Below are 10640 nucleotides of genomic sequence, written 5' to 3' on the forward strand. Positions count from 1 at the left end.
ACTGAGTTTGGAGAGGTAAAATCCACGTTGCGCTCTAGTCTGGGCCTTCGTGAAGAAGTCCGCCAACTGTAACTCAGATGGCACATACTGAAGAGCAACAACATGATCCTGGACACCAGCGCGCACAAAAAAAGCATCAATCCCAATATGCTTGGTAAGCTCATGCTTCACGGGGTCCCGCGCAATACTGATAGCTCCTGTACTGTCTGTCAAGAGGGTAGTCAGTGTAGTAACAGAAACACCAAAATCCTCTAGCAACCATCGTAGCAAAGTCACATCTGCTGTCAATAGAGCCATAGCTCGCAACTCAGCCTCTGCACTCGAATGGGAAACTGCAATCTGTTTCTTTGTCTTCCACGCAATGAGAGAACCACCAAGAAAAACACAGTAAGCCGATAGTGAACGGCGATCCGAGGGATCACCAGCCCATGTAACATCTGAATAGGCCTGAAGCTGTAGCGAGCTGGAACGGGGAAAGAAGAGACGATGAGAGATCGTGCCACGAAGATATCGTGGAACACGAAGGTGACTGTACTAAACTAAAGTAGGAGCAGAAACAAACTGACTTAGAATATGGACAGGATATGAGATATCCAGGCGAGTGACAGCGAGATAGACAAGACTCCCAACAAGATGAGGGTAACGTGTTAGATCAGACAAGGGCGGAAGACGACATACCAGAAGTAGAGGGCACATCAGTAGACTAATCCACAACACGTGGACGACGAGTATAATGGAAAGGAAAGGAGGGAAGAGGTGGAATTACTGGTGGTGGAGACGGGGAATGTGTCGGTGATGAAGGTGGAGAAGAAGTGGAAGGTATATGTGATGAAGGTGAATAGTCATGCAATGAGGGAGGAGAAGAAAATGTAGGAGTGGATGGTGTCAGGTCTATAACAGTGGGGCGAGAAGTAGGAATATTGGGCACAATGGGAAGTGTATCCGAAAATGTAAGAAAAGAGATGTCCTCCGTGGAAAAGGCCGAGGAGGATGGACGCGGGTAAAAGGGACGAGACTCATCAAAGGCCACATCCCGGGAAATACGCATTCGATGACCGACATGATCCCAACATTGTTAGCCCTTATGATCGTCACTGTATCCGAGAAAGACACTCAATAGACTGAGCGGTCAGTTTGGTGCGTTCACGAGGGGCAAGCAAAACATAGCAAACGCAACCAAACAAACGAAGCGCCGAATAATTAGAAGAACGACCAGAAAGACGCTTGAGAGGAATAACACCCTGTAGAGCATCAGATGGCTGAATGTTAATGCGATAGGTGGCAGTGGTAACTGTTAAGGAGTATTAGTATTGGTCTAGGAGTCCTTATTAGTCTTTGTTTAGTTTCCTTGCACTTCAATAAAGTTAAGTTGCTTTCCTAACATGGTATTAGAGCTTAGGTTTAGGTCTTCGGACGCCGCAACTCGTCCTTACGATTCACTACTTTTTTTCTCGATCGATCTGTTCTTCTCTGGATCGATCTCGTCTTCCACGGCACCACCACCCCCGCGATCTGCATCGATGGCGGCTACCTCTCAGATCGGGACCATCGCCTTGTGTGTGCTCGGCTCGAAGCACCTCCAGGAAGGCTCCGCTCCACGTGTAGGCCCGCCCGTACAGCTCTAGCAGCCTGTGTGTTGCTCTCTTGCAGCTGCAGGCTTCTGTCCACACATGTCAGCGTGCCTGCAGCCGGATCTCATCTTGGTCAATGCTGCTGCTTCCTGTTGCCCGCATGTGCTTCTCCTGGCTTGCCTGCTAGCTGCTGCCTTTCCGCCAAGTACGTGGCCGCGTGCTAGCTTTTGCTACGCTCCGATCTTGATTACAACAAAAAAATCAATGTCTTCTGCATATACGATGGCTTTTCATCTTTGTCTCGTGTGTGCGCTTCTTAGCTTCTATCTTATTATATTTTCCACTGCGTCCACCAAATCCGTTGATATTTTTGTGTTTCTCATGTCATGCGAGTCCATCAAACTTTTGTCCGCCAGCCTTTTTCTGGTCATTGTCCTCTCTATAGGATTTATGTGTCCTCTCTTTGCATTGTTGATCCAAGCCTATTCTCTTGCTGTCGAGCTTCTTTCGCCATCGGTTTTCATCGGCCATGATTCTTCAAGCAATGCTTCATTCTCTTGATGTGCTATCTTCTTTCGACAACCCATCTTCTCTTGATACTTCTTTTCTATCTTCTATTGATGCGGTGTCTTCCTTCGATGTGCTATCTCTTCGTTATCCCCTTTGGCGACTCGACAGGTTTTGAAGACTCTTCATGCTACGACGACACTCTCAAGACGTGGATTTGGATTATGATTTTTTTTAGTATTACACTTATTCAAATGCAATGCTATTGTGCATACGCTTTGCATTTGAGAGGGGTGTGTGTGTGTGTGTGGTGTTAAGGAGTATTAGTATTGGTCTAGGAGTCCTTATTAGTCTATGTTTAGTTTCCTTGCACCTCAAGTCATGTGTAATATATATATGCCCCTTGGGCCTTCAATAAAGTTAAGTTGCTTTCCTAACAGTAACAGCCTCAGCCCAGAAGTGAGGTGGAAGAGAGTCGGCGATCATCATCGCACGCGCCGTCAAAAAGGTGGTGAACTGGTGATGCTTGCGCTCAGCCACACCATTCTGAGCATGAGTACCAGGGCAAGAGAACTGAGGAAGAGTACCTTGCTCAGCAAGGAATCCTTTCAGTGCGTGGGAGATATACTCACCTGCTGAATCTGCATGGAAAATACGAATTGGAGTGGAAAACTGGGTATGAACCATGGCAGCAAATTTTTTGTGTATAGCTAAGACCTACGAGAAGACATGAAATAGATCCAAGTGTACCGAGAAAAATCATCTATAAAGATAATATAGTAGCGATGACCCCCTTCCGAAGCGAAGGGAGCCGGATCCCAAACATCAGAGTGAACAAGATTAAAAGGGCGCTCGGACACTGATTCACTGTGAGGATATGGTAGCTGAATCTGCTTACGAAGCCTACAACCCAGACAATCCAATGAAGCGTTACCGGAGACGGGCCCAGAACACCGCGATGAACCAAAGACGAGAGGCGAGAACCACATAAATGGCCAAGACGATGATGCCACTGCTGAAAAGAGCTGGTAGATGCAGCAACAAGGGTTGCGAGACTGGCAGCGGTGGCAGCTGAGGGAAGACGAAGCCAGTCAAGCTCCCAGAGACCATCAGGGCGTCGAGGGCCAGCACCAAGCAAAGTGCCAGTGCGTCAATCCTGATCAGAACACGAGTCAAAGTCGAGAATGACCCTACAATTAGAGTCAACAATCTGACCACCAGATATGAGCTGCATAGTAAGTCGAGGAACATGAGCGACAGAGGGAACATGAAATGAAGAAGTGCTAAGAGTGCCTCAACTAGCTAAGAGTGGGGAGTGCTATCAACCGTAAGAACATGAACAGAAGACTCGACAGGTTGAACGGAGGTCAAAGTGGAAGAATCATAAGTCATATGAAAAGAAACCCAGTATCAAGAATCCATGAGGATGTACCTGAATGTGTAGAAGGTGGTTTCTCAATGCCAGAAGAGTCAGTCACGGAACCTGCAAAACCTGTCGGTGAAGAATCCCAAGCAGCAAGTAGACATCGCAGCTGCTCAATCTCACGCGCAGACATAGGCACGATGGAAGAGGTCGAGGTAGAAACACATGCCGACGATGAGCAGTCGCCACCACCCGTGGAAGCCGCGTGTAGAGTCGACTGAGAGTGGCGAGTCGATGTAGAGCCGCATGTGAAAGCCACTGATGGAGTCGACATAGAGCAGTCACCGCCACGCGCAAAAACTGCGAGAGGAGTCGATGTAGAGCGGTCATCACTGCGCGCGGAAACCACGAGAGGAGTCGGTGTAGAGCAAGCGCCACCACCGCAGGCAGTAGCCGCGAGAAGAGTCGACGAATAGCGACCAACATAGCCTTCTGAAGACGCCGTTGGGGACAATGTCACAGACGGACGAGCACCCAACACCGAGCGGCGACGTATATGCGAGACTGGATCAACGTAGGGAACACCGTTGAATATCATCCGGCACCTGATGACGTCAAAGACATAGACATGATGCTCCTCTGTTCTCTCCTTTTTTTTTAGGAAATTATCCAATTGACAAAGACCACCTGAAGATCCCCAATTCAATCAACTGAAACACCAACACACATGGGCGGAGGCAAGCCAGGCTAGAAGAGCACCGGAATCAGCCGACCAGAGGATGGGCGAAGAGTGGTTGTGGAAGCCGTGGGAGCCACTGGCGGCCAAATCCCCGTTGAATCCTGTGGCGGTGGCAGAAACGCGCTGGACTTCAGCGGCCGACTGAAGAGCCAATGGCGGCCGAAGCTAGCAGGGGCGGCCGGCGGCTGAGCTTGAGGAGACGGCGGCCGGCGGCGGCAGCGAAAGGGGGAACGGCGGCCAGGGCGGCGGCCAGGCCTGGAGGACCGGGGTGACGGCGGCCTGGCCTGGACCTGGAGGAGGAGGGGGGAAGACGGCGTCCTGGCCGGGCCCGGAGGAGGCGGGGGGCGTCGGCTGACCTGGGCCTGGAGGAGCTGGGCGGCAGCGGCCTGGGAGGGAGCAGCGGACCAGCCAGACTCAGTCACTTCCCCTTGATCTGGACAGGGAGCCTTTCGTCGATCTGGACGGGGAGCCGCTCGAGGACGGGCCTGGAGAAAGGCGACCACCGGAGGACGACAGCGGCGACCGGACTGTGGGAACCAGATCGAAGCGGCGTCGATCAGAGAACAGGAACCGGCATTGTAGAAGAAAAGCTGGATGATTAGCACGAGTTGCAATCGTTGCGGAAAAAAAGAACCTAGCTCGATACCATGTTAGGAAAATATGCCCCATTGTATTACCAGTAGGCTGAAGCCATCATATATACATGTACAGGAGGGAGGCCAAAGGCCAGAATGCAAAAGGCGAAAGCACACCATAAATATAACTCTAACAGCTCCCACGTGAAGAGCCTAGCAATGTGCTTGTCATTAGCTGATTAAAGTCTTGTATCCTTGTCCTAAAAAAGAAGTCTTGTATCCTTGTCCTAAAAAAGAAGTCTTGTATCCTTAGCTTGCTAACACACATGTTGACATGTATATTGTACTGATGGTGGAAATTGTCATGTCATTTGGTTTGATTCAAACATCCTCAACTATGTTATTGTTTTAATAGCTGAGTTATTTTTTTTAGATTGTTGGCCATTCATTGGGTGGTGGCACTGCTGCATTACTGACTTACATCTTAAGAGAACATACAGAGTTCTCTACAACAACTTGTGTTGCATTTGCCCCAGGTATGTCAACTGTATACATTTAAATTTAGCTGAGCAAGATGGTAATAGGTGATATTTTTGTTGTCAGCTTCATGCATGACATGGGAATTAGCAGAATCAGGCAAGCACTTTATAACCACGATTGTTAATGGTGCTGATCTGGTTCCTACAGTATCAACTGCGTCTATTGATGATCTTCGTTCTGAGGTAGCTCCTTTTTTTTAGGATCAGCTATTTCACCCAATGTTAATCCTCATTTTCGTCCTTAGAAGCCTAGGGCATGACCCAGGTTTATTCAAACAGCCTAAGGCCTCCTTTGGTTCATAGGGTAGAAAAATCGTAGGAATAGGAAAATCATAGGAGATGAGAATAGGAAAGGAGATGCCCTTTGATTCACATCATAGGATTTTTTCCATTGAGTCTAGGCATGTTTATTTTCCTATGTAATGTGGAAGATAGGAAGAATTCCTCCATAGGAATAGGATTCCATTCCTAAAAACCAAAGGGCTCTAAAGCAATTTTTTCTATAGAAATCCTATCCTATGAAATTCCTACAAGATTCCTCTAAACCAAAGGAGGCCTACTAAACACCAACTTGAGCTATTGTTAATGGCTTCAGTTTGTGCTGTCTCATCTTTAAAGAAAAGAAACCGATAACCTCTTCAATTTAATTCATTTATTGTACTTTTTGTTGCACGGACAGAATACACTGTGAGGATCCCATTTTTCGAAATCCCGTATAATGGGTCTAATTCTCCTCCCATCTTATCCCTTTCCCTTTTCCAGGTAACGGCATCTTCATGGCTGAATGACTTGAGAGATCAAATACAGCAGACACGTTTCCTGAATGCCGTTTACCGGTCTGCTACCGCTTTAGGAACTCGCCTGCAGTCTTTCTCTGGTGCGAGAGCCAGGGTTGCTGGTGCTGGGGCACTACTACGCCCTGTTTCAAGCAAAACCCTGGTAACATACCTATACCATAAGCTGGCAAACTGTAATTCATGGATGAAGTATGTACCGCATAATGTTTTGTTCTGGGGATTTGTTAGGACCTAGGGTCAATGTTCAGGATATCGGTAACTGGTACCATATCGGTCAGGTGTTGAGTAGGGATAAATAGGTGATATTTTTCAGTTAATTGGCCGATAAATCACTTAATCGGCTAGTCGGTTACCCACCAAGTAGCGATTAACTGACCGAGATGCCGATTAACTGTCCCATATTTGGAACAATGCCTAGGGTGATATAGGACCAAGCCCTAGGGTGGCCCGATCTTTCACGAATTGGAGGTGGATTTTAGGAAATCACAAAGAACAGGGGACAAATACACAAGAAAACACAAGAGAGAACACTAATTAGACAAGATCGACACCAAGTAACCCTGAAATCACAAGCCAATATGTGAGGTGCATCTAGATCCAAGAACAACAAGGGAAGTAACGGATACAAGGGTAGTGCTTGAGAGATGGTTCTTCTCCAATCCAAAGGATATGGAGGTCTTGATAATCCAAAGGGGATTCTTCTCCAAGGTGGAGGCCTTGACAGCCATGGAAGGCTGTTCTCCAAGATGGAGGGATCCCATTAGGGGAGGTAGATGAGGTAAGCTCTCTCGAGTCTCTAATCTTAGCTAACCCTAGAATGGAAGAGAGGAGGAGGTATATAGTCCTAGACATGAAGAGGTAAGTAGGTGGGAAAGATACGTGGGCTCGTTGTGCCCTTTCCTCATGCGCGCAGGCAGGCCGGAGGGTCCTGGGCAGTCCGTAGGCTCCGGGGCAGGGTCCGGGGTCACCAGAAGGTTGGCGAGGCTGGTAGTCCAGGTGGCTAAGGCTCCAGGGCCAGCCGGGATATCCAGCAGGTTGCACAGGCTGGTCTGGAGGTTGGCCTGGAGGCTCCGAGGTATCTCTGGGACACCATCTTCATGCTTGGTGACTTCGCGGCGGTTTCTTCTCTGCTTCCATGCTTCCCTAGCGGATGGTTTGGGTGCTCTCTTGTGCATGACCTCCTCCAATGCGTACTTGTCATTTGGCTCAAACCTATAGGTGCAATGGGTAGGAGGGTCAAGTAGTATACCATCCGTGAGATAACCAAGAAGACACGCATAAAGGATAGGGTTCACCTTAGTATATGTGATGCGTTTGCCCCTTGGCGATGGAGCCAAGGCCATGGTGATGACCCTAGGGTGCTCCGCATGATAGGGTGATCCTTCTGCATCTTGCTAGTTTGCTACTGTCTCTTTTATACAATGTGAAGTTTGATACGGCTACTTGACTGCTTGAACTACATGGCAGCTAAAAGTGCTGAAGGATACCATTAAAATCTGTAGCTAAAAGTGCCATTGGGCTGAAGGCTGCCCTTGGTATGGATAGTTGAATCTGATTGTGTGCTGTTATATCAAACAGTATGGCTTCTGTGATCCCTTTAGCAGCACGGAAAGAGCGTTACATGGAGATCAGGGAGCTTCTGTAGGATAGAACTAATATTGTTTTTCTGAAGATAGGGAGAGATGGCAACAAGATTGCTCGTGAATTAGCTAAGCAAACCCAGATGAGTGGTAGGGGGACAGTCTATCTGGGTCAACTACCACTAGATTTGGCACTGCTGGTGCTCTCTGGTTGTAATGAACCTAATATTTTTTTAATAATTGCAATCTTTCCCCTAAAAAAATATGTTTAGTGCACTCCATGATAGCCTTGTGCCTAATCATATGTAAATACTTTATCCACCAAACCCCAAACCCAGAGTTACTGCGACCTTCTTGACAAATATTTCTATGCAGGTTGTGATGAAACAAGCACAGAATGTAGCACAGGCTGTTGCAAGAAGTCGGTCAGCGCTGTCTTCATGGGCATGCATGGGTGCACGCCGTCGACCTGTAGGCGTAATAGCTGTAAGTCAGGATGAAATGACTGCAGAAACCCATGTTAAAACCACAGTGGATTCAGAGTCCTTTGTTGTAGAACAACATGTCACCGAGGTCGTAGAGGAGCTGCAGTATGCTGCAACTAGTATTTCAGTTCACGAGGAAACAGAAGAAGAGGCTCTTATGAGTGAGCATGAAACTTCTAGGGAGCATGGAGAAGAAGAAATAACTGACGGTGAGTTGTGGTTTGAGTTTGACAAAGACCGGGATCGGCAAGCTGAAGTGGAAGCACGGACCCGGGAGGAAGAAGCAGCTGCTGCCAAGGAAATAATGGAGGAGGAAAGTGCTGTCCTAAAGAATGTAGAGGATAGGCAATCCTTCTCATCAGATAGCCTCGAGAGGCAGCAATTCTACCCCCCTGGTAGAATCATGCATATGGTTGCCATGCCTCCTCCAGATGCTGGTCCGGATGATCCTATTGTCACTGATGAGTGCACTGTTGGATTATACGGGACACCGAGACATCTTTACAGCAAGATCCGACTATCTAATACCATGATCAACGACCATTATATGCCAATGTACAAGAAAATGATGGAAATATTGATTGAGAAGTTTGCAAACAACGATGACAACTCTGGTGCAGATTCTACAGTAGAATAGTGGTTGACTTATACATCAAAGTATACAATAGTTTCTTTTCTGTTTAGATGTGATTAGCTATTACTACTATTTTGCAATATATACAACATATAAGATGTCCTGATCAGTCCAAATAGATTTTAGAGGGTTGTGTGAGTGCATGTATAAATGTAAAGGAAACTAGCATTAGTCATTTAACGCCCTTGCTGTCATGTTATCCTGTTGGTTTTACAAATGTATCCTCTTTGGAATTTGAATGTTGAAAATTCTAACCGCTTTTGGAATTTGAAATTCCAAGGTGTATGGGTTATTGCAGTCGTGTCATTGCTCATAAATTGTAGTCCCATCTGGACACATAGGGTGGTTGTTTTTGGGGGTGGGCCCTATCTTTTCACATGTGATAGGCAGGGGCCTCTTGTGAGAAAAAAGGTAAACACCACATAATTTTGTGTAATACTACGGGATTGCTAATTCTCAGGTGACCAAGTTAATTCTCAGTCAACCTGATCACCGTTGCCAACCCTCCACCCCCAATCATCTTAGTCAGACAGATCTCTGAAGTCACATGGCTCCTCAGATTGTTTTGCCTCCTGAGCTCCCAATCCTTGGATCATTATCTGTCCATGTACAACTCAATGAAGTCATTGTTGTACTCCTGCTCGAAACTATTTTTGACTCTATTTGTTGGAAAATTGTCATGCCAACTAGAATGCTAAAGTGACTCTCAAGTTGCATATGTCCATGTTCATGTGATCATGTCTGCAATAATGTTAAAGGCCATGCAATCAGTTCGTGACCCATCTGAATCCTAGTATGTGTTCTTGGTGTATCTCAATCTTGCAGGTAGAGCAGTGTATATCTTTTGTTATAATTAAACCAAAACAATTCTGGCCAATTCTGGAATGGCAATTGTTGATCCATTCTTTGATGACTATTGAACTTGCGGCCGTGTACTAATATATTGTTGCCGTACGAAAATTAAGTATGAGAAATGATTCTGCTCAACCAGCGGATAACTCGCTCACGCCGGTCGCCTGATGTGTCGTGAGATCATCTCAATCGTGTGGCGCGGAGTGCAACACACCATTGGCTTCGGCCACATCCCCCTCTTAGTCATGCGTCCCATGAGTCATCCACTCCCGCACAACCTTATCTCTTCCTAGCCGCTGTCTTCCTCCCCATACGTCTCACCTTCTCCAAATCAAGTCATTGTCCAACTCCGGTGCAAACTGCAAGCTGTCGCCCCACCAAGCTACAATACACCGCCAATGTGGCCCCATTGCTGGAACACGCAACCATTTGCTGTAGGTGTCCGCTATTGCAAGGCCAATGGTGATGTTGTGGGGGCCAGTCGGCGGCTGCCACGGGGACTGCTGCATTGCCGCTAGCGCCGACACTGACGCGCGCTGCTACGGAGGCAACGGTTTTGAGATTGGTTGTACGCCATGACTGCGAGGCTGCAAAGAGACGACCAGCTCAAAGCGGGTCGATGCGGAGCCATTGCATGATTTGACGGCGGTCGTCGATGTTTGTGTAAGCGGTGACGATGTTGCGACATGCATCGGCAATGATGGAGGCGTTTTCGCACACCATTTTCATTGCAAACATTTCTGCAACACTACCTATGTTGCAAAAGTTCTTCCGTAACAGTACCTATGTTGCAAAAAAGTGAAGATGAAAAAAAAAATCCTACAACATGATCTATGTTGCAAAAGTTTTCTGCTACACAACCTCTTTTGCAAATGTTTTTGCAACAAGATATTTGTTGCAAAAGGTTCCACAACAAGACTTTTATTGCAAAAATAGATAATGACGCTCGGGTGCTACATTGTGTCAGATCTGACAGCTTTCGAGGCGACAGATCTTTA

General features: G+C 47.1%; 1 protein-coding gene across 2 annotated transcripts in view; it reads left to right on the plus strand.

Annotated features, from left to right (window-relative positions):
- Nucleotides 1-9056, plus strand: part of LOC119276025 — a 19658-nt gene extending 10602 nt beyond the window's left edge. For both annotated transcript variants that reach the window (XM_037556975.1, XM_037556974.1), the window contains 4 exons: nt 5189-5291; nt 5359-5477; nt 6057-6233; nt 8047-9056. In XM_037556975.1, coding sequence (XP_037412872.1) covers nt 5189-5291; nt 5359-5477; nt 6057-6233; nt 8047-8793 — 1146 coding nt within the window. In that variant the 3' untranslated portion in view covers nt 8794-9056. The remainder of the gene's footprint in view (nt 1-5188; nt 5292-5358; nt 5478-6056; nt 6234-8046) is intronic.
- Nucleotides 9057-10640: the final 1584 nt, after the last annotated feature.

This window comes from Triticum dicoccoides, chromosome 3B (genome assembly GCF_002162155.2).
Source record: "Triticum dicoccoides isolate Atlit2015 ecotype Zavitan chromosome 3B, WEW_v2.0, whole genome shotgun sequence".
In the NCBI taxonomy this organism is placed as follows: Eukaryota; Viridiplantae; Streptophyta; class Magnoliopsida; order Poales; family Poaceae; genus Triticum; species Triticum dicoccoides.